Source organism: Idiotropiscis lumnitzeri, chromosome 1, assembly GCF_059441095.1.
Source record: "Idiotropiscis lumnitzeri isolate Australia: NSW breed Sydney's pygmy pipehorse chromosome 1, RoL_Ilum_1.0, whole genome shotgun sequence".
Classification (NCBI taxonomy): domain Eukaryota; kingdom Metazoa; phylum Chordata; class Actinopteri; order Syngnathiformes; family Syngnathidae; genus Idiotropiscis; species Idiotropiscis lumnitzeri.
Window position 1 is genome coordinate 13,249,679 of NC_142391.1, and position 23,410 is coordinate 13,273,088.

Consider the following 23,410-nt stretch of genomic DNA (forward strand, 5'->3'; position numbering starts at 1 on the left):
TTGGCAAGTTGATTGAACACTCTAAATTGCCCCTCGGTATGAGTGTGAGCGCGGACGCCTGTTCGTCTTTGTGTGCTTTGCGATTGGCTAGCAACCAGTTCAGGGTGTCCCCCGCCTACTGCCCGAAGATAGCTGGGATAGGCCCCAGCAACCCCCGCGACCCTTGTGAGGAGAAGCGGTACAGATGATGTATGGACAATCTCCCCAAGATGGGTGAAGAATGGCGGCAAAGGATGATGACAAGTCATTGGTTCATTCACAAATGAATACAAACAAATAACTTCACCTTTTCATATTTCATGAAATATGAACATGTGTGGACGGCACTTCCCGAGTTCTGAATTCATGTGGACAAGATGTAAATAAATCCGACATACAAATTAAAGGAAGAAAAGACTTTTTTTTTTTGTTTCGGACTTGAAAACATTGCAATGATTTGAAATGAACTTTTTTTACTTGTCCAGCTCTAAAGTACTCACTTCATTTCCTTTAAAATGATATAGCAGTCATGTCTGGCCTTGAGTTTGACACACGTGGAGTAATTTGTTCTTTTGATGTTGTTTTATTGGGGTTGCATTGCAGAACTCGTGGGTGGTTTTGCACCTTCTCCTACTCGCCTTTTAATCTAGTCCTTCCGCTCTTTCGGTGTGTGTTCTGGCTCATCCTCCATGTTCTTTTTCACACAGACCAAAGGATAGGACAACAATGTTAAGCATCTCAAGGCCAAGCGGGGCTACAGGAAGATAAAAAGCCTGTTTTCCCAGGAACTGACAAGCAATACCTTGTGCAGCATCCCCCCGTCTGGTCACTGCTACTGCCACCTGCCATCGCAAGAAGCCACTGTCGTCGTGTTCGCCCGCCGCGGTCTGCCCATCCAGAGATTCGAGATGTCCTTTGCCTTCGTCACCGTGATGGCACTGATGTGCTCCTCTGTGGTGATTGCGTTTGTCCTGCAGCCTCCCAAGCTTGAAGATGCCTGGTCACAAGACTCCAAAAGCCGGTAGGTGACGTTCCATTCGGACGCATTTAATGATGTGCAACGTTCTTGAATGTTGTTTCGCCTGAGGTGGCCTTTGTTTTCAGAGTTGCGTGACGGGACACTAGAATACGCTTACAGGGCTGTTTTGGAGCACATGCCACAGGTGTCCCTGCCATGGCTTACAGACTTTGTAGATTTTTTGTAGATTCATTGGACACCATAGCAATTTCCATTGTATTTTACAACATATGACCACCATGAACGAATAATTCTCCATGCATAAAAGCCCGAAAGACAAAATAATTGGCCAACATATTTTTTTTACAAGTTTGTTTTTTTTATATGGGATATTCTGAATATTTTTCTGAATACATTTATGACATGAAAGACTAAGGGCTGTGGATACAATAAATTAATTGATTGATTTTTTTTTCAACTATTAATCATTCATTTTTACAACAACACATATACAACTGTCTTTTAAAAAGTGAAAATATTTTTCTTTTACTTTGTGTGAGTATATTTATTTATATACAAATTAAGAGAAATTCATTTTAAATGTTTAAAAACTTTGTTCTTTACCTTCTCTCAATTGTTTTTGAATTGTCATTTACGTTGTTTTTTATTCATTATTCATATATCAATCAATCTTGTACAAATATTGTATGCATATAATTTGTTTGTTTGTTTTTATTTACATTCATTTTCATATTTTAGATGTTTTTTCTCTAATTTTTGTTGTTAGATTTTATTTGATTTACTAAATGTGCTATAATGTATTTCCATTAGACTATATTATATTATTTTCATGGTCATTCATTAAATGAATGTGTAGTTTTAAACACACACACACACACACGCACACACAATACTTTCATTAATATTGTCTATTATAATTGTTAAAATTATTTATATTTTAGCATTGTTTCAAGTTTTCAATTCTTATTCTATTAATATTTTATTTATATGGTTTGTTTTATATATATATATATATATATATTCGCTTTCTTCTTGATTTATTACATTCACTTGTGATTTATTGTATTTTTATTGTTTTATTTTAAATTTTGTGAGTTGAAATTTGAATTTCTTTTTATTACTCATTTCATTTCAATTCACTTGTTAGAACACTAAGCAAATCTGAAGCTATGTGTCTTAAACATTTGTTTCCGTTGCTGTTTGCAAGCAGGTGTCATGGTGAGTCCCTGCAGTCCATCCGAAAGGGGCTCCTGGCTGCCCTCAACCTGCAGACCGAACCGCGGCTGCCAGAGGGCGGCATGAAGCAGTGGAGCGGAACTTCCGAGCGGCTCAAGGCTGTGGCAGGTAGAACTGGAATGCTCATGTTGACAACCTGAATCTCAGGAATTTTTATGCCCAATTTCTTTCCTACTTTCGCAGTTTCTTCTGGCGCCTCCTCTGATGGCCAGGATAACCCAGGATGCTGTGTCGAGACCTCAGAGGTTTTCATGAAAGGTACACACTCACATATCAATGGATTTTTAAACGTCTTCCTACCTTCTTATAAAATTGTACAGTATACAAATATAAATATTAAAGGTCAATATCTATATGACGAAAAGGCAGGTAAGCAGTCTTACAGGATTTTCATTCCCATGGGCTATAAGCCGTCTCAACTCACTTCACAATAAGCATCAGTTTGGCAGACAGTGAACAAATTTTCAAAAAAGAGGCTTCAAGTTAAAACAAGTTGAAACAAACAATTTATTGAGTGCAGTATTGGTCTTATTTTTCCTACTGAAAATACATTTTAGTAATGGCATTTCCATTAATTTTGATGGGGAAACATGATTTGGGATTTGAGTGTTTAGAAATTAACAAAAGGGGTCGATTGTGGTAATACATACCATGTTTCTCCATTCAGATCTGGGCTGGGACAATTGGATGATCTATCCTGAGCGTGTCACCTTGGTTCACTGCGCCCCATGCGGCCAAAGCGCGTCGTGCAGCCCCCAGCCCAATGCCCCTCAACATAATGACTTGCAGGTGTGTTTGGTGCACATGACTTTCCTATGCTGCTTCCTGACTGTCCCTTTTGCTTTTTAATCGCTCTGTCTGTGTGTCTCTCTCACATTCTCCACAAAAACATGTCATTTGAACAGGGGAGTGTAGATTTTTCTACCGTAAAGCAATAGGCTTCATACATTATTGTTAATTGTCAGTGTTTATAACCCTCCTGCATGTTGCTGCGTCTGCAGGTCCAGGCGCCATGTTGCCAGCCCACCGCCCAGGAAGCGGTGCCCGTCATGTACAGGGACGAGTGGAACACCGTGGTCATCACCTCCATGCACCTGACCCGCCGCTGCGGTTGCCCAGCCACCCTGCAGCCTCCCCAGGAGTGAAGTTTGTCACCTGTAGTGCACCACAGTTCATAAAACTCAAAAAGTCTACAATATTTTCATGTAATGCCATAATATCGCACTGTAAAAAAAAAAGCCCTTGATAATCAATAAAAATAGATTACAGCATTTAACAAACCCAACCCTCAGTTTGGGCAAGATGGCTGCCTTCATTGGGTTTAAGCCCGATTAAATCCACCTCTTAATACAGGTGTGGGCAAACTACGGCACGGGGGCCACGTGCAGCCCGTTAAACGTTTTAATCCGGCCCGACGAACTTGAAAAAAAATGAATAAACCTTGTTAATGTTTTATTTTCTAAATACTGTGGTTTTTCAAAGACAAATATTGTTTTTATGCTTTTGTTCACTTTCATTTCAAATTAAAAAAAAAATTTCTCCGATGAGGTGAGGTTACCAAAATATACCATCCATCTGCTCCTGGTCCGGCCCCTCTGTCGAATTTTAGAACCTATTCTGGCCCACCAATCAAAAAGTTTGCCCACCCCTGCCTTAATACAACAAGGCTTATCAATTTGTGATTTATCGTGCTTTTAAAGGAGAGACATGCAGAGTCAAACCAGCATATAATCACATTCGTGTTCTGTAAAAATCCTTGTTTTGCACTTCTAGAAACGACCACATAATGTCACACACTCTAAATTTAGTGCCGCTCATTTTACCCTTGGTCAAATCTCCTTGGTGTCAGGGGGCATGTATTTAAGAGCGCTCACAGGTGCTGACTGTTCCCGCCAAAATGTGCAAACATCCCAGAGGGAAACTCTGCTCGTCTCTGCTCAAAATTATCTCCTCTTATGGATTTTGTAAGAAGTCTGTTTGCTCAAGTGAATGCTTAACAATTTACATACAGAAGCAAATTTGGTGTTTTTATTTGCAAAACTGCAAGGGAGCTGTATTCATATTTTTTTTTTACTAGAGATGTGTGCTTTTGTAGATTAGCACTGTCCAATGAAAGGCATGGATTTCCTTGTTTTTTTTTATTGTTTTTATCCCTAATGCAAGAAAAATGCCGTTATTTTGATTTGGCGTGGCCTTATGGTGTCATTTCGGATCATTTGTCCTATAGGTACCAAATTTGACCCGTCTACAATTGACAATTCAAAGTCTGTCCTACATTTGACAGATATCAAATGTTAAACCCCCTGTTCAATCATATTTTTATCACATTTGAAGACATTTTGCAAAAATATTGTTGATCATTTTTTTTTTCCGAATGAAAACTGCGGCATTAAATTGGGAATATCTATACTTTTAGGTTCAATGTTTAAGACCTCAATCAGTAAATACGGTGATAAATAACTTTTCAGTTTTGTAATATGTATACTTTTAACAACACTCCTTGAGTTGCCTTTGCGTTTCGGGTGAATCGAAAGTCAAAAACAAGTTGGAGATCCATGCTTCTTAATGGACAGTGACCATATAACCGATGATTGGTTCTATTTCTCTATATACTACTGAGTGCTGAGCCAAGTAGTTTTTTGGTCACTGGTTCAAGTTACCTTCCCACTTTTTTACAGGGTTATCTCACATGCATTTTTCGATGACTCGTGATGTTTTTTGTTTTTTTTGTTTGTTTTTATATATATAGTCTTGTTGATTTATTCATAGCACCACATTTTAACCTTCATGTAAGACATCTCTCACTGTTCATGATTCACTGTTGCCATTTCTTGTTTAATAAAGGCTTTCTAAATCAGATTCTCGATTTCTGATCGTGCATTTTTTTGTGTATTATTTATTGAGGTTTGTGCTAGGCATTCGGGATAACATGCCTATAAGACAGTTTAATGTGCAATCTCAGGGGTAAGGAAATTAGCTAAGTGATGAATGTTGACGCCATACTCTAAGAAGCCAGTTGCTCCCTCGGAGAAGAGCAACATGTTACGTGATTCAGAATTTTGACATCTGCCATTGTTATTTTTTTAAATGTACACCCAACCATGTTGGTCCCTTCCACACAGTAGTCCATCTCTCAGGTCAGATAGGAGAAGAAGGTGATGTGGTCAGACCCAATTCGAAACACACTTGAGATGACATTACCAGAGCAAACTATAGGTGTGAAATACACTTTAAGAATCCACCATTTTTGCTATTCTCTTGGACAGGTAGAAACGTGCAGTTCTATATGGATTATTTGTCAAGTGGTTGTTCCGGTAATTCACTTGTTTTGGGGTTACTCATAAAAACACTATCAAAAATCACTATTAGTTCTTGGTCTTCCAGAATAAAATAACACTCAAAATGCATGTGTGGGTGTCGATCTTCTACCTGCATGACACCATCCACAGCCCCTTTTCATTCCCAGATTTGTTCTAAATGGGAAAATGAGTAAACCCGCAGCAAGATTGCCTTCCAATCCATATGTACAGCAATTTTCAAGATGAAACTCTGAATATTTAGGGTGTATGAAAAAAACACATCGGTAATGCGGCTGATGTGTTACTGTCGCAAAGTGTACGTGATGCTAAATAATGATAAAATGGCACCTGTGAAGCGATTTGGGCCAGACTTTTTATATACATTGCTGGTTCAACTCAGCCATGTCTGCCATCTAGTGGTCATGGGTTGTATTACATTTTAAAACTACAGTCAACCCTTGCATATTCACAATTCTGCACCCATGGATTTGCATATTTGTAGAAGAAAAAAAAAGATTCTTTCACATTTTTTGTATTTTTCCCTTTTTCTGGGATAATTCCCATTTCCTCGTGTTTCTGTGGAGAATTTATGTTGAAACTTTAACTTTAACTTTGAAGAATTTAGGGCATTTAAAAAATGTTGCTTTTTTTTAATCGTAGGACCACTTAAGAGTGTAGTCGCCATTTGCCCATCCTTGGTGTGGGCTGTGAAGTTTGAAACGCAGTGAACTAAAGTGGGCTGGTCCTTAAAATACCGTGAAGACGTCCCACTCCGAACCAGCTTGACTCAACTTGAATTGTTGATTTTTACCACAGTAAAATCGGCCTTGCTTGAAACCTGACATAAAACGTATGACTTGCATGTATGTGACGTAGTCTTGCCGCTACTTTAATGTATCCTTGAAAAAAATACTGCATGAGGCAGGACATCACGTTGTCGTTGCCGCCCAAGTTTTACAATAAAGATGAACTGTACCTTTAAGCGAGCAACACGTGATACGACCATACTTCCGTCAAAACAGAAAACAACTCTAGCGAAGAGCTTATGAACGCTACGACTTAGATGTTCTTTAAAACTAAAACGTGACGGAATGTCGCGGTGCCATTAAGTGGAATAACGAGGTCGTCGTTCCAAGCCGCGGTTTGTGCGATCGTGTCTCATTTTCCGAGAATCAATGGAAGCTGGCAGTGGCAGCCTGGTGTCTGATAGAGAAGATGTCTCTGTGCTCTTCGGACAACAAAAACATTCCAGCAAATGTCAAGTAGGTGACATCGCAGCCGGTGGCACAACTATCAAAACCCTCTTGTGTTAATCCACTGCTGTGATTCACCAGGAGCTCAGCGACTTGTTCTCCTCCGTGAGGAGAGTGCGAGGCGATGGAAATTGTTTTTACAGAGCCTTTTGTTTTGCCTATTTGGAATCAATCCTACACAATGTCAAGGCTTTGCAGAGGTCAGTCTTATCAACTACTGACTTTCTTCTTCTTCAACCAAAAGTTCTGATTACTGTCGTGTAATGATCTCGCTTTCAGATTCAAGGAGAAAATCATCACGACCAGCGAACACCTCTCCTCTGCAGGATTTGACCAGAGTTCCTTCCAGCTCCACCTGAACACAGTAAATCTAAATCATGTTTTTTGTAATTATACAATGTATAGAGCTGACTAAAATTCACAAAGAAAACTAACAAATGCGTTGTAAAAACGAATTAAAACTGTGAGGATAAGCTGTGCAGCAATTGGTTGAATGGCTACATTTAAAAAACTGAAGTAAAAAAGGAACAAAATCTAAAATCCACGATTCATTTTCCGCAGGATATTTTCAACATCAAAGTTTAATATTCATGTGTGAGTTTTTAATGTAATATTTTAATGACTTATGGGCTACCATAGTTCAGGCTCATGGCAGCTTTTGGTGACACGTGATTCTCAAGTGACACCAACTTGGATGAAAAGCTATTCTATCACCCAGTCTTGTCTTTCAAAACCTGCTTGGAGAAAGGTTGGTGATGAGAACAGCCAATTTGGAGAAAAAAAACAGCCCCCATATAAGTATAGTTTGAGACCCCTGATTTGGACACTTCAATAAGCATACACTTGAAAGGTGGAAGATCCAGTTCCTGTAGAAAACCTACACAAGCAGATTCAATCCAAAAACTTCAGGACTGTGAGACAGGTGTGCCTCCTGCTTCTGTTAATGGAAAATAAATCTTTTCATACATCTGTAATGATGAATTTTCTGCAATATAAAAAAAAAATCAATTGGGTTACGGTTAATCAACAATCGATTTGAACCCATAGTTGTACCTTTTGAATTTCTCTACTTGACAAGGTTCTCAACGTCATCGAGCATTGCGAGGGCAGCGAGCGGGAGGAGATGCTGTTCAGGTTCTTCAACGATCACATGACCTCAGACAGCGTGGTGCAGTACCTGCGTCTGCTCACATCCGCGCACCTGCAGAACCACGCTGACGACTTCTGCAACTTCATGGAGGCGCCCAGTTTGCAGGTCTACTGTCATCAAGTTAGTTGCTGCCCCATAGTGAACGAACCCAGCAGGAGTGAGCAAACATTTGTGCTCAGAGGCCACGTTTGATTTTTAAAATCTACATTTTACACTACATAATAATTTTAGGGAAACCAATAGTTGAATAATGACTCAATAATGAACTGAGCTTTCTTTATGTGGCCCCCGGGCCATACTTTTGTTCATCCCTGCGGTTTAGTGCATCTCCTTAAAATAACTTTTTTTTTTTAACCTTAAAATAACTTTTTTTTTTTAACCTGTGTGCAGGAAGTGGAAACCATGGGGATGGAGTGTGACCATGTGGACATCCTTGCTCTGACTCAGGCACTGGACATCTGCATCCACATCGTCTCAATGGACGGCGAAGATGAGCACTTGGTACACCACGTTCTCCCCGATGGGGCCGAACCCGCCATGCACCTCCTCCACCACGTATCACATTTTAGCATTCTGGGCCCACGACCCCCACCCTGACTGTCCCTCCCCCCTCCTCCCCAGCATTGCTTTGTCACAATACTTCTTACATACCAACTTGTTTTACTGATGTGAGTCAGTTTATTTCTTCTGCATTCCAACTTGCATGTAATTAGTGGAACATTTAGAAGTTGTCATTAAAATAGATGTTTTTAATGAGGAAACAACTGCCGTGGATGCGATTGCTGTCTAAAAATTGTCGATTTCCAAAGTGTGAAAATTAAAGATTGTTCAGTGCCGGCCTTTTTTCTGCCTCCTTTTTTTGTGCCGCGGCAGATCCATTTTCTTTTGATTTTGCTGCGCCGACACGGTCATGAGGGCGCTTTGCTTCCCCGTGACAGGCAGGTGAGGCAGGCACAGGCGTCCCATCTGAGTGGGATACTTGGTCTTTGTCACACTTTTGAATACAGGCTCCGACAAGAGATATTTCAAGTGTTTCTTCATTCCTTTTACCATCTGCTGTTGCTCCCGATCATCATGCTCATCTCTCCCTTTGCCTGCAGAAGTATGCAGAATGTTCAGTACTCTGCATTTGATTGGTTGGAAATGTGAACTCAATGTGTTGTTGCGCTCACCTTTCAAGAGGTCTTCATCTAGGGCGATGTCCATAGCTTCGGCTGTTTGCCTGAACCAGGAGTTGTTGTGTTTTTCCCTGCTGTTGTAGAACTCAATCTTTTCGATCTGTCTGGCCAAGTTGACACGTTCCTGTATAGTTTCACATTTTACAACTGATAAAATATACATTTCAAAGACCAAATAAATTGAGGATTTTCATCAAGGTCTCTTGCCTTGATTGCCGCCATGAAGTGGATCTCGACAGGAAACGTGGGAAGCTCCTCGTCCTTTTCGAGGTTCTTGTAAATCTTTTTGAAGTTCAGCACGTCGTCAGGGCCGATGAGCAGCAAACTGAGACCCTCATTTGTGGCTCTCGCCGTCCTTCCACTGCGATGGACGTATGTTTCGGATGTGCGCGGAACCTGAAGGTGGGAGGTTATGCGGGTGCGTAAGTAGTGGGTAAAAATATCAATTCATCAATGAATCGCAATACTTCCAATGACAATTCAATATTGATCGAGGAAAACCTCGGAATCGAGCAACCTCTTGGTCAGGGGGGGAACTTTTTCATGTGATGCACATTGTATGGAGAGTAGCGGCGTTTCACTATACAACATGGCAACAGGTTAAGAGTCGATTCGGATTGGACTGTGAATTTGACTGCCACCAAGCTCTGTTAGCGCAAAGAGGATGACGGGAGTTTCTGTGTTCATATACAAAGACCTTAGATTATACAAAGTCATGGAAAATCGAGTGTTGGGGCAGATGGGACAGCTGAGACAAAGCTGGAACTTTTTGACCAGGCACATTATGTTCACTGACATAAAAATGAAGCATACCAAGAAAAGAACACTTGTCCCTGCTGTGAAGGAGGCTCTGTTATGTTCTGGTGCTGCATCTGACACAGGTTCTCTTGAATCTGTGCAAGCCCCAATAAAATGCCAAGACTCGCTCCCAATTTTCCAAACCTGCTCATTTTTGGGCACTGAGTAACGTAACATTTTTCGGTGGCCTTTGTTTTAACCCTGCATTTCAGTTGCAAATGTTGCCACTATGCAAGAATAATGTTGTAGTGCCTATGACATTTCAGTTATTTTAGCCTACGTTTGAAAACTTCATTGAAACGAAAATTTTAAGTCAGAAATGTTACCTGGTAATGAATGACATGCTGCACATTGGGGATATCGAGCCCTCTTGCCGCCACGTCAGTCGTCAGCAACACACAACTGTAGAAAACACATTCGAAGGTCAATGCGATTTCCAAATCCGTCAATTTGAGACTTTGTTGAAAGCCACAATGTGTACAGCATCATGTCGTTTTAATTCCTCTTTATTATCATTATTCTTTATTTTATAATTTTTCTTAATTTGAGCATTTTGGTTTTATTGATGTACAGTGTCCTTGAGGGTCTTAAAAGGAGCTTGCAAATTGAATGTATTATTATTATCATTGTAAAATCCTGGCACCAGTCACATAGAACACCTTTTTACAGAAATTTGTAAAGGGTTACTGGTAGACTACTTTTGCAAATAATCAAAATGTACGGTAACCGCAACGAAGTGTTGACTAGCAAATTAAAAAAAAAAAAAAAAAAAACAATGCTGAGGAGACCTTGACAACTGGAAATAGTTTAACTCACTGAGATTTTGTACAGAAGCGCCACAGTTGAGCATTGCTATGTAACCAATAGAGGTAACAGAACGCAACAGGAAGAAACCTCACCTGTCCCTCTCGGCAAACCTCTCCAGGTTTTTCAGCCGCTGCTTCTGGTGCATGTTGGCATGCAGCGGCAGCGGCGTGCAGTCCAGAATGATCAGCAGCGAGCTGAGTCGCTTGATGCAGTCGATGCTGTTGGCGAAAACCATGGTGCGTCCGGGATACTGCAAAAGGAAGTAGTAGAGGAAAAAGTCCTTGTCCTCTTTCTGACAGTGAATTTGCGTCTCGGTCAAGGTCTCCACAGTCGCCTGCTTCCTGGTCAGGTCGATGACTTTGGGCTTGGACTTGATTCCCACTTTCTCCATGAGGAGCGCCACCTTGTCGGTCGGCTTCTCTTTCTTCTTCTTCTTCTGCAGCACGCGCCTGGGTAGGCTGTGGGTCATGGTCAGTGTGGCGGAGAAGACAAACATTTGCCTCTTGGGATTGAAGTGAGTGGTGTTCAGCATCTCCAGCAGAGACTCCAGCTCAGCAAAGTGGCCTCGTTCTACCATGCGGTCGGCTTCGTCTATCACAAGGCTCCTGGAGAGGGCCCCGAAGTGGCAAACAATTACGACCACAGCAAATACTTCCTATTACCTGCCAAATGCAGAAGCAGGTGTGACTCACTTAATCTGTTTGAGGTTGAGAAGATGGGGATGTCTTTCCTTGATCAAGTCCCACAAACGTCCAGGAGTGGCAATGATGATTTCTGGTCTGTAATTCAACAGCCGCCTCTGCTTCTGTGGGGCCATCCCACCCACCACTATGGCTGTCTTGATGTCTGTGCAAAAGCAAATATTTTCTTAATGTCATTAATGACTTTCTGATAGGGTGGCTATATTGACAATCAACGTATTGATCTACATAAAGTGGCAATGATGTCTTGATGAGGATAATATTTTTATATGCAAAATAGGGATGAGCAAAGTAATCGATCATTTTAATTGCAGGCAAAAATTTTGAGTCACACAACAAGGAGTATTTTTGAGGGGTAATGTCTATCCATTATCTGTACCGCTTGTCCTCACAAGGGTTGCGGTGGGTGCTGGAGCCTATTCCAGCTGTCTTCGGACAGTAGGCGGGGGAAACCCTGAACTGGTCGCCAGCCAATTGCAGGGCACATAGAGACGAACAACCATCCACACTCGCACTCATACCTAGGGGCAATTTAGAGTGTCCAATCATCCTGCCATGCATGTTTCTGGAATGTGGGAGGACGCACGCAAGCACGGAGAGAACATGCAAACTCCACACAGGAACGCTCAAGCCACCACAATTTCGGGATGTCAAATTTTGTGCATCTTGCCCAGCACCACGTTGAGGAATGTGAGAACTCACCAGTGAACTTGGCCACAGCATCTATGTGGTGTTTGACCTGGACTGCTAACTCCCTGGTTGGGGTGAGAACCAATCCGAGCAGAGGACGAGGCTGACCAACTGCGCCGCCGTTCTCCCTTGCAGCGATATCGGCGTCAAACTCAACATCTTTGATGACCTGCACGCACCCAAGCCTTTCATCCTGATCTCGATCATCATTATCAGAATCGTGGTCATCCGCACAGGCATCTCCGTCAGATTCGCCGTTGTCGTCAGCCTGCATGGTGATACTTCCTTCATCCTCGTCCGGCTCCTCAGCATCAACTTGAGGGGACTCTGTCAAGCTTCCGTGTGGCTTGTCTGGATTCACATCGTCAACCTGAGGGTTTGCAATGCTTTCCTTCCACTCCAGGATGTTATGGATCATGGGAATGCCAAAAGCTAATGTTTTACCACTTCCTGAAAAGACAGAATATTTGTCTCAGTTTGCAAATGGGATGGGCAATAGGTGGCACGCACCCCCGATTTATTTAAAAAAATAAAATAAAAACTAAAAGGGCACGGGGTATAATTTTATCAGTGCTTTGTGTTATTTTTCTGATTGTTCAAAACCGCTGTTGTTGAAGGCTGGATCTTTTATACATGTATTGAGCATGAAATAAATTAAGATACTGTGATGTACATTATATTACATTATATTGTACATTATTTATTATATTATATGGTACATTATATTATACATTATATTATTGGGGCAATAAAAAAATTCATTTGCAATATTTTTTCCAAATTTACAAAAGCAATTATGTTATACATCTGCTGAGAAATTGCATTGTCGTATGCAAATGACCCCAGTAGTGCTAATGGAGCCATAATTGAAGTTGCCCATTTCTGGTCTACAATACGAGTTGTGTCGAGAATATATTGTTTTAAAGAGACTCTTACCCGTCTCAGCCGCTCCTAAAATATCCATGCGATCTCTGATGGCGGAAGGAAGCGCCAGAGCTTGAATTGGAGTGGGTGATGTGAAGCCAAGGCTGCTGAGGGCATCCAGCACAAGAGGTGGCACAAACAGGTCTTTCCATGCATGCATATCAGCCTCTTTCACTTTAGAACCAGAAATGGCAGCATTAGTCCAGTTTTTCTGTTGTTTTCTTTGCCTTTTCTCTGTATTTTGAGTCGTGTTGGCATGTTCCCCGCTGTTTTTTTTGTTTTTACGCTTCTTTTTCTTCTTTAGTTTAGCCTTTACCTTAAGGTTTGGTTGATCATAGCCTTTGGATGTGTCCTCTTCATCAGTATTCGTTTCCTCGTCCTCATCTGCATCTTCCTGCATCACCTCCATCGTGAAGGTGTCGCCTTGGGTGGATTCGTTTTCTGAAATGTTCTTTCGTTTCTTCTTTTTCTTGGCAGGTGCTAAAGTCTTTTCTGATTGTTTGCTGTCCGCGTCTCCCTTTTCGACCACTTCTTCGCTTTCACTTGACTTGCGTTTCTTTCCTTTTTTCGTTCCGCCTTTAACTACATTGGTAGCGACAGACTTTTTGCAGTCTACTAGGCAGTAATTCGTCACTGTCTCAAAACAAACCAGACTCTCCAGCAGGCCATCCTCGGACAAGAGTTCGGGGTCCAGGTCTACCGCCTTCCATTCGCCTGTCACATGAATGCTCCGTTTTCTGGGCTTAGAGGGCGCATAGCCCTTTCGCTTCTTTTTCGTCGTCTTTGTGTCCATTTTCTGAAAATGCTAACAGAGATAAGACAGCGAATCAAAATCAAGCGGCGCGTTCCCCTCTGAGCAAACAGAGACTTACTCAGTAAAAGTGATTCAGTGGAGCCAATCTGCTCCTCCCAAAATCACAGAAGACCAAATCGCTACAATCAGCAACACCGTCGCTTCTCGGTCGCGTTAAAATGTTATATAGTTCTAAGACAAGCGCACATGTCACAAGTGAACAGCCATTGCTGGTTGTCACGTGGTTAGAAAATAAAAAAACTTTATTGATAGTACAGTTTCTTGTTCTGGGGGTGTTTAGCCTGTTTCATGGCGGTTGGCAAATGACGTTGAAGTGCATTACTGCCGTCTCCTGGTATGGAGGATGGACCAAGTATGCCTTTTAGCTCGTTTGATAATAATAATAATAATAAGAAGAAGAAGAATCACTCTGTACACTACATACATATATATGAACAATTAAGAAATGCCCACATATCTTGTGACCAGATTTGTTTCAGTTAGAAACCGATATTTTTTTTAACATTGACTATTTTGCTGTGCATTAAATTTTACATGAAATATTGTTTTCATCCCCGCTCCCTAAAAATCAGTAATTTTTGAAAATGTATTATAGGTGCTTTATTCTTGTTCACAATAATGAAATTGTCCTGAATGATCTTTTCCCACTCCCACCTCGACTCAAAACAAAAACAATCTTTCATAATGCGTTGATTTGTTTAGAAAGATGAGTTTACCCAAATCAGCTGCTAAAATACGTGCTATTTGTGGCCTATACTGTAATGGGCAACTCTTCCCCAGTAGAAAATAAGGCTGTGCTGGACATTTTTTATTTTGAAGATTGATGAAGTCCAATTTTTGTCCACTAACTCATGAGCGAAACAGCAATTGGGCAAATTTAGGCAATTCAGTTTTTTTTAATAAGCAAATACAACAGCACATTTTGTAGCATTTTATTACAGATTAGGTGTCTTTTATATCATATACCATCAGAAGAATTTCAAACTAAGTCTGAGGTTTAAGAAGCTATGCCTGAATAAACAAGTGCCAACACATTTCTCAAGTCAAAGTACAGCAAGTGATGGCTGCTAGTTTTTGGTGGGGTCAATCACCCTGCCCATGAACAACAGGGATTTTGTGTCTTCATGGTATATGAAGAAGAAAAAGGGACGGTTGACAATGAAAGTCCGGGGTAACGAGTACGGAATAATGCCAATTGTTGTGGCAGCCGCTGCAGTTGTCCCCACCTCATCCACATCAATGACGGCTTTATGTAGTACCTGCAATTCAAAGTTGGTTGAAGACATTTAAAAGAGGCATGTTGCAGACTGTAATACAATATGTATATGTGAATACTGACCTCTGAAACCTTAAGGCCTTTGCCATTGCTCAGCTTTGTCAAATTGGCCGAGCCACTGAACAGACCGGTGAAACCCAACTGCGGGAGAATGTCGTGCAAAGCGTACGACTCCTCCATCTTAAATTTGGGGATGTTAATCTCCAGTTTACTGTGAACATAAGGACGTGTTAGAGAGCCTGAGCCTTTGTCACATGGTATTAAAAAAAGTACACCTCACGTCTTTTGCAGTTTTTTGATCCAACCATGCATTCTCTTTGCAGTGATCTCATCATCGATAGTACTGTAATCCACTCCTTTGTTAGGCAGCAGGATGAGCATGGCCACACCTTCCAGGTAGGGTAGTTTCAACACACGGGCACCAAGACGAGTGTCTTCCATTGTTTCAAACTTGTCCTCTATGAACATCATTGGCACTTGCGGAATATTGTAGTTGTCAATGTAGAAAGGTGCATTGTATGTGAAGTTGGGGTTGAAAGGCATTTTCCACCCTCCTGCAGATGTCAAAAGTACATGGCAGTGAAGCACATGAGGATGTCTGTAAAAGAAACCGTTAGTTACATTTAACCTTACCTTGGAAGTAAAAAGTGTTGATCATCATGAGCTCGGTCATTGGATCAACACGGGAGAGCATTTTCGTCACTTTGCCTCTCGTCTTGTCTTTTATATAGTCATTAATGACACGGATGCTTGCGTTTGTGTTTTCGAAGTCTATACTCTTAATGTCTGCGTAAAAATAAGACTTCATCCGTTCCTCAAACGTCTTCTGGATGCTAAAATGCTGGCGGACAAAAAGGGACATGCCTTGGTCCAGTTTTGTCGTTCCATTCTGCGAGATGTTCCCATGGAGCATTTGAAACAACTTTGGAATAAGATCGGGTTCGTCAACTTGCTCCAGGTTCTCCAGTTTGAGTCCTTTTAGTATCTCCTCGTACGTATCGCCATCAGCGGCCATGGAGAGTGCGGCAAAACTGGTAGAAATGCTCAGAGGGGAGAAAATGATGTTCTTGTCATGGTAAGAGGATATTTTGCGGTAAAGGTCCATAGCAAACTCCACATTTTTGAAGGAGAGATTCAAAATGCTAGAATAGGGAAGCGGCGCTTGCTGCACCGGAGCGAAGAGACACATCAGCACAAGAAAAAAGCCCATCTTCACTTTGAATGTAGCCATTATTTGTGTGTGGGAATGGTGCACACAACCTGAATCATGAAGACAAACATGTTTAAGGCAAATTCAGGAATAATACATTTGAGAGTAACATTTTCAGATCACTCGCATGCTTACCATCCATCTTGAGTAACATTAGGTCCAAAACTTATTTGGGGAAACAAAGTGCAAGTGTGCTTTGAGTGTTACATATTAACCACATGAGCTGTTTGCTGTTGTCTGCCCCCTCCCTCCAAATATGTTGATGCATTGAGTTTGTGTGTGCATTTGTGTACGCGCAAGTGAAAACAACACTTTATACCGGACAAATAAGGGGATTCCATTAAGAGTTTTAAATCAACAACCCGCGCCACCATGCTCGATGACGCAGGGGAGTAAGTTGATGTTGTCAAACACACTGTCCCGATTCTGCAATTTTTGGGTGCTTGTAACCTGCACTCTGGAACGCTACGTGCACTTCTACTATGTGCACACTTCGATGAGGACCGAAGGGTGTAGTGCGGGTACTGGAATTGAGCCGAAGTGTCTCCTTTTTTTGTGTCAAACTATTTCCTTGGCGGTTTTAAAAATGTGCCGTTTTATGACGTGAAATATTTTGAAACACGTTATTTCACATTGAAGGTTAAAGGGGCCCTGACATGATATTCTCGTTTGTTGAGGTTTTCATCATGAATATGCACTCCCCAGCCGAAGTCCGCATCGTTGAGAGAAAAATGACCCAGGCTTCCTTTGCCCACAGTTGTTTGTATCAACATAGCTCAAACAGCACTATCAAAAGGGATGTTTTTGCAGATCAGGTTTATACGTCACTAACACCACCTTTTTTGTTTTATACATCACTAACTCAGCCCTCACCGTCAAACTGCGCAGGACTATGGGGAAATAACGAACACTCAACAGTGGCCATCTGATGAATTTGGACAGCTGTGTATTTATATGGCCCGTACTGAAATTTATGTTACCAAACCTTCTCACGGGCCACTTTAAAACCCGTTGCGGCTTGATATGGCCCGCAGGCCGTATGTTTGACATCACAGGCCTAGACACTCCGGACGTCAAATGGCCGTTTCAACCACGTCCGTCAAACAATTCCTAGCTCAGCCTCGACTGACTGACTGGTAGAGTTTGTAATTTTCGATTTCAATAAAGTGCTAGCCGTGTTGACGTGGAGCAATGCCAATTCCCACGGTCATTTCACTCTGAAAGTTGCATACGCCACGTTTTTGTATGTGTGCACCCTTTGTACATGAGGCCACAGGTGTGCTATTGAAAATATTTTCACTTTGTGCTCTTTTTAGTCCTATTTTTGCATGGTGGTGTTCTATGAATAAAAGTTGAATAAAATGACCAAATCACGGTGAACATTTTTTTAATCCTGGAACACCAGTATGTTTTAAGAATGTGAGCATTATGAAAAAATAAAACATGACAGAATGATGAGTTAGTGCTTACAGCGAGAAGCAAGTCAAACTAGTTAACCCAACATTTGCATGCTTACCTGTACATTTTAAATCAAGCAAAACATGATCGAATCAAAAGGGGGGTGGAAATGACAGCAATCATGGAATCGCCCCTGAGGTCAAACTGCAAATTATATCAAATTTCATTTGAAATTTGACTTAACCAGAGCTGGAAATGTGAAGAATAAACTGGTTCCACAATACAATGATGGTTAATGCTGTAATGTGTTCTTTGGATTTGTAATCAACAGCGCGTTTTACAAAACTTCACTATTAAATTTGGAAGGCCACAATCAATCAGTGGCACATACTTATAAGCAATGCAATTCAACAGCAAACCTTTTTAAAGGGGACTTGTCGAAACAGAAGTCATCCATTCATCAACATAGTAACTGATGAGGAGAGAATGTACACATTTCTGCTGGAATCACAAATTGATTCATTTATCACATGTAGATCGCAAATCCTGTTCCCTTTTTAAGTCCTGTACACACCTTGTCAGCAACAAACAGGAAAATAATATGCATCATTCAAAAAGTCACTCCGCAGTTAATGTTGCCTTGCCTCTAACCAAAATAGACTGACTAAAAAAATGTAGAATGATATGAGTTACGATGATTGCTAAAAGAACACAGTAAGCAAGGCACAACAACAGAAAAATGGTGTTGTTACAGCAGCTCTAAAGTACAATGATGCACGATATTATATTGCATGATAAGGAATTTAAAGAGCTGACAAAGTGTTTTGTTGCCTTGAACCCACAACAAATGACTTAAACAATAGAGTGGTGTAAAAGGGTCCGATACAAAACGCAGGAGCACTTGTCCAACATCACAGTGGACAAGCACTATGTGGTCACCTCCCACCCTTTTGAATACAACAGTCGATCTCTTGCGGAGAGAAAATTGGGAAATAATATACAGTAGAAATTGAAGGCGCCATGGTTTAAAAAAACAAAAAAAGGCAAACTTGTTTCACTGCATCATGAGTTCAGCTTCATTGCAGCCTCAGTGGACGCAACATCATGCCGCTTGCTGCCTTCTTCTCTAATCGTTTTCGAATGCCCATCAGCGAGCCAACAGGGGAAAACGGAGCTGTCTCCTGAATGTCAACACATTCGCAAAGGTTGCAAAAAGGTAGACTAGCGGAAGGAGCAAAGCTAGCCCTGAATTGGGAGGGGTTACAGGCCCAGGTAGCTTTTCAACAAAAGCAGATGTTTTCCACCTTCACAGGCTGGGCTTTTGTTGTTGGTCCATTTCAGTGCAACTGTTCTCTGGAGAAAGGCCAGCATAGAATATGAATGAATCGTCATGGATTGCTCTAGTATGTAATAACCACATCATGCTTACCTATTGATGTTGTGTTGGCTTGCTGAGGAATGTTAGACTGGAGAGGGTGCTGCTGCCTAAATAATCAAGAGAGTGGTTTTAAGCATCAGAGGTCATACACTTTTCCAGTGTCAAATTAAAGCACGTTCAATCGTTTTCATCTCAAGTAAATTACAAATTTTTACAGTAAAAGTACTTTGGTTGCGGTAGTAGTGGTTTTGAGTACGCGCATGTCATGAAAAAAATACCCATATGTACGGATTCAGCCCATTAGAGCGTCACTACAGCATTCAACATACAACATTCCAATGATGTAATGTAATGTCAGCAAAGTGGCATTCTGACATGTGCAAATGTTCCCAAACAGCATTGATGGAGTCAGTCAGGTAAATATACTAAAGAAGAAATACAGCCAGCCAGCAACTGCCCATAGCCATGTTCGTAAAAGAAAATAAATACATCAATGAAAAGTCGCGGATAATGAAGAGGTGAGGCCATGTTAATGAACAGTTGTACAACCCCAATTCCATTGAAGTTGGAACGTTGTGTAAAATCTAAATAAAAACAGAATACAATGCTTTGCAAATCATGTTCAGCCTAAATTTAATTGAATACACTACAAAGAGAATGTATGTAATATTTAAACTGATACACTTTTAGCAAACAATACTAAACTTGTTTGTAAAAATATTTTTGTGTTATTCATTTGATCTTGCTCTCTTATTACACGTCTTTAAATGTATACATGGTTAAAAGTGTTTGTATTTTAAAGACCTTAAAGTAAATGTAAGTGTGGTAAAATCAATTCTGTTACAACATGCCTCGAGTGTAATTCTATATCACAGATTTCACTTATTGCGGGTGTGTGCTGGAACGTAACCCCATTGATGGGGGGATTTACTCTATGCTTTTTTGTCTGGGGACATTTTTTCAACCAACTGCAGCGATTACTGCACATACACTGTATTTGAAAGCGGATTTTATTTGAGCGGCGGGCCCTATTTGAGGATGTTCACAGCAGAGATACGCAACCAGTGTGTCGTAGCAACCATGTGTGACATGGTTCATCATTTTGATTCTGGAGGTGAAGATGGTTCCATTAATGCCATAGTGATAGTTAATTCTCATATTACTGGAACATGGAACATATCGACACACGGTGTTGTACCCACCGGTCAAAGTAGGCCTGCCGCCTCTTCCTCAGCTCGTCTGCTGTGAGTGTTTCATTCTGGACTCGAAGTTCTCCTGTAGCCTCGCTGTCCACTCTCACATGTCCACTACCAGAATCTGAAGAAGTGTTGGTCAAAACAGCTCCTAGAATTTGAATGGAAAAACAAAACATATTAATCAGACAGCTGAAAGGAGACACCTATATAGTATAAACTCGGCTCAGTGATAGAGCCAAACAATACAATCGTAAATTTTAATACACAAAAATCACCAAGTTGTCGCTAAGTTGGCAACACTGACTGTGCTTTTGTAAGCTTGCCCCTGTGTGTTCCCAGCTATGTTGTCAGTGTATGCTGTGCACATCAGTGAGGGCGCACTTAAAAAAAAAATGCGCTCCAAAAATGATCCTGAGCAATCAACACGAAAATAAACATTTTACCTTGCATGCTAAGCTGAATGGCCCTGCGGAGATCCGCTTCCTCATCTTCTACATCAATGTCCTGTCTGCTGAGAGCGAGAGCTCTCTTCAACTCTTCATCTTCATCCACAACATCATTCTCCACACCAAAGCTTATTTCCGTCTGCTCCAGTATTGCTGACCTGCTGCAGTCGGCACAAGGATTTAAAAAAAAACAACAACAAAAAAAGAGAAGGTTCATTTCAACCATTTAAGTTACTTATTTCAAGCAAAAAGATTGTAGATTCTCCATTCTGTATGCACCCTGCACTCGTCTGAGCCTGGGCCTCGCCAATAAGTTTTGGCCGCTGCTGTTGTTGCACTCTCATGATCCCAAGAATCTGCTCTGCTTCACAGTCCGGGAGGTTTCCTCGAACCACAAATATGGAATAACCTGCACATGTAAACTTTTATTAACGCCTCACATAGTCTTTAATTTCATAAATCCATTTTGCATTACCTTCTTGCTGTAACTGGGCAAGAAAAAGGGCTAAATATGTGTCTGAGATCAACTCTGGTCCAGTCAAAAGTGAATTCAAGTTAAACCACTGGAATGAGGAAGGAAAGATTATTTTTGTAACTCAAGCTACAATGACACTTATGTAGGAAGACACGCACCTGTTGCCCAAGTTTGCGAATAGTAAACCAGTGCTCCTTGTAATTGCATATGAAGGCGTTTTCATTTCTGAAACAGATGAAAGCCTTAATATGGTATTAAATTTGGTAGTCTATATCATGGTGCCAAACAACCTTAATGGAGAAAACGTACATTGGGTTTATCATCAGGCTCTGGTATTCCCGGCTGTTGAAGAGGATAAGCTCCAGTCCCCAAACTCTGAGAGCGTTGCTAATAACCTATGATGATATCCCACAAAAATCCTCTCAGTTTATCACAATGTTTAATTTGCAAAATCATAAAAATGAATCTTTGAACCTCACTTGTATTGAAAAGAACCCACTGTCATCCATGTTGCCAGATGGTTGCTACAAACAAAAAGCACATTTGTTATTTTATTGTAAATATACAAAATTCATTGACATGCCAACTTTGCCTCACCTGTAAAAAGGTCCGGTACTCGTCGCTGCCCATTCCTCCCTCTGCCATCCTCATCCTCTCCTCTTCATCCAACTGATGTGCAATAGAGGAGAGATCCACGGGGGTGAAGTACTCACCCTGCAGGAGGTTGTTGAGGCAGTGTTGGGCACAGAGAGAGCCCTCTTGCTGCACATTAAACACCAGTTAATGAAATTATAGCACAATCACCTTTGTCTTTAACATTAGGAAATCTTGATTACCGATTAGGAAATACATATTTGTGTACATTCCCTTTCTAGCAAAAACATGGAAACATGTTTTGAAGCTGTTTTGCAAACGATACGGGGCAATTAGATTGTTATTCCAGGTAGCTACTGTGACACATCCGCTTCCCAAGTAAACTACTTTACAAAACCACGTCGTTTCCCAAATTTATCCCCTTGAATATACTTCCTGGTTCCGAATGTAAATAAAGTTTTCACAATTGCCAAATAGCAACTTTAGCAATATAGCTAATAGGGAAACAATACTGCAGAGCACATACGGCTAAAACACTGACTAAACAGCGTACTTTACACATCACTGGCACGCCGCTCGAGCTTTAACGGTCACATGAGGGGGAATTACGTGGCGTTAAAAGCCGCAATGTGTACGTATAACTTACTTTCTCGTGAAATATGGCATCCATGTCTCTCCCTGTCAGACATTCAACTCTGACCTCGCTCGTCACAACACAGACTAAACGAGCAGCGTCTCCTAGCGGATCAACCCAGACATGCGCGTCTCCAAGTTCAAAACGTCACCGATTCTAACGTATAAATTATCAATTTACACGATGTAGGTACCAGTAAACCGCAATATTTAATGCAGTGGCATAACATAATGCAAAACATTTATTAAAACGTAGTTTGGCGTATATCACCTAAATCAAAGGACGCAAAGGGGACCTTCAGTGGGCACAGTCTGTTCTTGATTTTTTTTTGTAAATCTCAGGTATGTTCCCAACAGAAAAGAGGGAAACGATCACAAACACAAATGACGTTTGCTTCACCTTTAATACAAACGATGACTGTATTTTAGTCACGTTAAATATTCCATGTGAAGAGCTGCAAAGGTATTCAAGTTGGATTTAGGTCTTTTCCTTAATCTGCATTCCATAGAAGTTGAAAATCGGAGATTTGCGACCAGGAAAAGTGCACTACAACGCTACTCAAACCAGGAAGTACAAACGGAAACATGAATGGTAACGCGTAATGGGCATCGTGTATTGGGTCATCACGACGTCAATCATACGTCATTATCCACTATTTGTTTTTTATTTCACAATTGTTTACACTTGAAGCCCCCGGAACTCCAACAAGAACAGTAAAAAACACATGTTGATTTCATCCAAGTTGTTCAATAGTAGTTCAAGTCGCAAGTCATTCAGAGGATTTATTTGGTTACTGTAACCCCCACTCCCAACCAATTCCTGTGCAAGTAATTGACTCGTTTCCACAACAAAACTGCCTTTTTATACAGAATACAATATTAGCTAAACGCTCTGGTGTCAGTGGACAGAACTCCAGTATCACGAGGCAGAAGTGTCAAATGACAGTTCTAGAGTTAAAACCACGCATTGAAATATTTGTATATCTGACTATGGTT

At 41.0% G+C, this 23,410-nt stretch overlaps 5 protein-coding genes across 10 annotated transcripts; 2 read left to right on the forward strand and 3 right to left on the reverse strand.

The window, feature by feature from the left end:
- Window positions 1-695: 695 nt before the first annotated feature.
- Window positions 696-5,053, forward strand: LOC148343283 (bone morphogenetic protein 7-like). 2 transcript variants are annotated; one of them, XM_088318211.1, is made up of 5 exons: window positions 696-1,000; window positions 2,166-2,302; window positions 2,378-2,452; window positions 2,862-2,983; window positions 3,196-5,053. In XM_088318211.1, the coding sequence occupies exons 1-5, from the start codon at window positions 888-890 to the stop codon at window positions 3,337-3,339; spliced, it is 591 nt and encodes a 196-aa protein (XP_088174337.1). In that variant the 5' UTR covers window positions 696-887; the 3' UTR covers window positions 3,340-5,053. The 2 variants fall into 2 exon arrangements, with proteins under 2 accessions (XP_088174337.1, XP_088174346.1); XM_088318220.1 differs by having other exon boundaries at window positions 699-1,000; window positions 2,169-2,302.
- A 1,428-nt stretch (window positions 5,054-6,481) lies between these two features.
- On the forward strand, window positions 6,482-8,736 carry LOC148343284 (ubiquitin thioesterase OTUB2-like). 2 transcript variants are annotated; one of them, XM_088318292.1, is made up of 5 exons: window positions 6,482-6,755; window positions 6,828-6,946; window positions 7,026-7,110; window positions 7,825-8,016; window positions 8,287-8,736. In XM_088318292.1, the coding sequence occupies exons 1-5, from the start codon at window positions 6,669-6,671 to the stop codon at window positions 8,491-8,493; spliced, it is 690 nt and encodes a 229-aa protein (XP_088174418.1). In that variant the 5' UTR covers window positions 6,482-6,668; the 3' UTR covers window positions 8,494-8,736. The 2 variants fall into 2 exon arrangements, with proteins under 2 accessions (XP_088174418.1, XP_088174420.1); XM_088318294.1 differs by having other exon boundaries at window positions 7,825-8,001.
- Window positions 8,625-14,078, reverse strand: ddx24 (DEAD (Asp-Glu-Ala-Asp) box helicase 24). 2 transcript variants are annotated; one of them, XM_088318242.1, is made up of 9 exons: window positions 13,867-14,078; window positions 13,007-13,790; window positions 12,083-12,520; window positions 11,372-11,525; window positions 10,772-11,284; window positions 10,199-10,274; window positions 9,282-9,470; window positions 9,069-9,198; window positions 8,625-8,990 (listed from the first exon to the last, which is right to left on the reverse strand). In XM_088318242.1, exons 2-9 carry the CDS (start codon window positions 13,785-13,787, stop codon window positions 8,725-8,727), a joined length of 2,547 nt encoding a protein of 848 aa, XP_088174368.1. In that variant the 5' UTR covers window positions 13,788-13,790; window positions 13,867-14,078; the 3' UTR covers window positions 8,625-8,724. The 2 variants fall into 2 exon arrangements, with proteins under 2 accessions (XP_088174368.1, XP_088174360.1); XM_088318234.1 differs by having other exon boundaries at window positions 13,007-13,799; window positions 13,867-14,076.
- Window positions 14,079-14,726: 648 nt separating this feature from the next.
- Window positions 14,727-16,535, reverse strand: serpina10b (serpin peptidase inhibitor, clade A (alpha-1 antiproteinase, antitrypsin), member 10b). Its single transcript, XM_088318257.1, has 5 exons — window positions 16,430-16,535; window positions 15,718-16,344; window positions 15,365-15,638; window positions 15,148-15,295; window positions 14,727-15,067 (listed from the first exon to the last, which is right to left on the reverse strand). Exons 1-5 carry the CDS (start codon window positions 16,446-16,448, stop codon window positions 14,876-14,878), a joined length of 1,260 nt encoding a protein of 419 aa, XP_088174383.1. The 5' UTR covers window positions 16,449-16,535; the 3' UTR covers window positions 14,727-14,875.
- A 1,129-nt stretch (window positions 16,536-17,664) lies between these two features.
- Window positions 17,665-22,996, reverse strand: atxn3 (ataxin 3). 3 transcript variants are annotated; one of them, XM_088318284.1, is made up of 11 exons: window positions 22,815-22,996; window positions 21,785-21,949; window positions 21,667-21,711; window positions 21,497-21,582; window positions 21,346-21,412; window positions 21,188-21,275; window positions 20,992-21,121; window positions 20,710-20,873; window positions 20,273-20,414; window positions 19,122-19,177; window positions 17,665-19,045 (listed from the first exon to the last, which is right to left on the reverse strand). In XM_088318284.1, the coding sequence occupies exons 2-11, from the start codon at window positions 21,836-21,838 to the stop codon at window positions 18,999-19,001; spliced, it is 879 nt and encodes a 292-aa protein (XP_088174410.1). In that variant the 5' UTR covers window positions 21,839-21,949; window positions 22,815-22,996; the 3' UTR covers window positions 17,665-18,998. The 3 variants fall into 3 exon arrangements, with proteins under 3 accessions (XP_088174410.1, XP_088174404.1, XP_088174396.1); XM_088318278.1 differs by lacking the exon at window positions 22,815-22,996 and adding an exon at window positions 22,428-22,574 and having other exon boundaries at window positions 20,710-20,870; XM_088318270.1 differs by lacking the exon at window positions 22,815-22,996 and adding an exon at window positions 22,428-22,574.
- Between the last annotated feature and the right edge of the window lie 414 nt (window positions 22,997-23,410).

Bases quoted from the DNA above. Each gene is read 5' to 3' on its own strand.
- atxn3 (XM_088318270.1), bottom strand. From the start codon at position 22,451: ATGGATGCCATATTTCACGAGAAA. The intron at 21,413-21,496 runs GTACGTTTTCTC...CATCTGTTTCAG, and splicing joins AGCCTGATGATAAACCCAAT to AAATGAAAACGCCTTCATAT. The intron at 21,276-21,345 runs GTGCGTGTCTTC...TCCTCATTCCAG, and splicing joins TTCGCAAACTTGGGCAACAG to TGGTTTAACTTGAATTCACT.
- LOC148343284 (XM_088318292.1), top strand. From the start codon at position 6,669: ATGGAAGCTGGCAGTGGCAGCCTGGTGTCTGATAGAGAAGATGTCTCT. The intron at 6,756-6,827 runs GTAGGTGACATC...GTGATTCACCAG, and splicing joins AACATTCCAGCAAATGTCAA to GAGCTCAGCGACTTGTTCTC. The intron at 7,111-7,824 runs GTAAATCTAAAT...CTACTTGACAAG, and splicing joins TCCAGCTCCACCTGAACACA to GTTCTCAACGTCATCGAGCA.
- serpina10b (XM_088318257.1), bottom strand. The intron at 15,639-15,717 runs GTAAGGTTAAAT...TGACATCTGCAG, and splicing joins CAACACTTTTTACTTCCAAG to GAGGGTGGAAAATGCCTTTC. The intron at 15,296-15,364 runs GTGAGGTGTACT...TTATGTTCACAG, and splicing joins ATCAAAAAACTGCAAAAGAC to TAAACTGGAGATTAACATCC.
- LOC148343283 (XM_088318211.1), top strand. From the start codon at position 888: ATGTCCTTTGCCTTCGTCACCGTGATGGCACTGATGTGCTCCTCTGTG. The intron at 1,001-2,165 runs GTAGGTGACGTT...GCTGTTTGCAAG, and splicing joins TCACAAGACTCCAAAAGCCG to CAGGTGTCATGGTGAGTCCC. The intron at 2,984-3,195 runs GTGTGTTTGGTG...CTGCGTCTGCAG, and splicing joins CTCAACATAATGACTTGCAG to GTCCAGGCGCCATGTTGCCA.
- ddx24 (XM_088318242.1), bottom strand. From the start codon at position 13,787: ATGGACACAAAGACGACGAAAAAGAAGCGAAAGGGCTATGCGCCCTCT. The intron at 11,526-12,082 runs GTGAGTTCTCAC...GCTTTTGCACAG, and splicing joins TGCTGTGGCCAAGTTCACTG to ACATCAAGACAGCCATAGTG. The intron at 8,991-9,068 runs GTGAGCGCAACA...ATACTTCTGCAG, and splicing joins AGATGAAGACCTCTTGAAAG to GCAAAGGGAGAGATGAGCAT.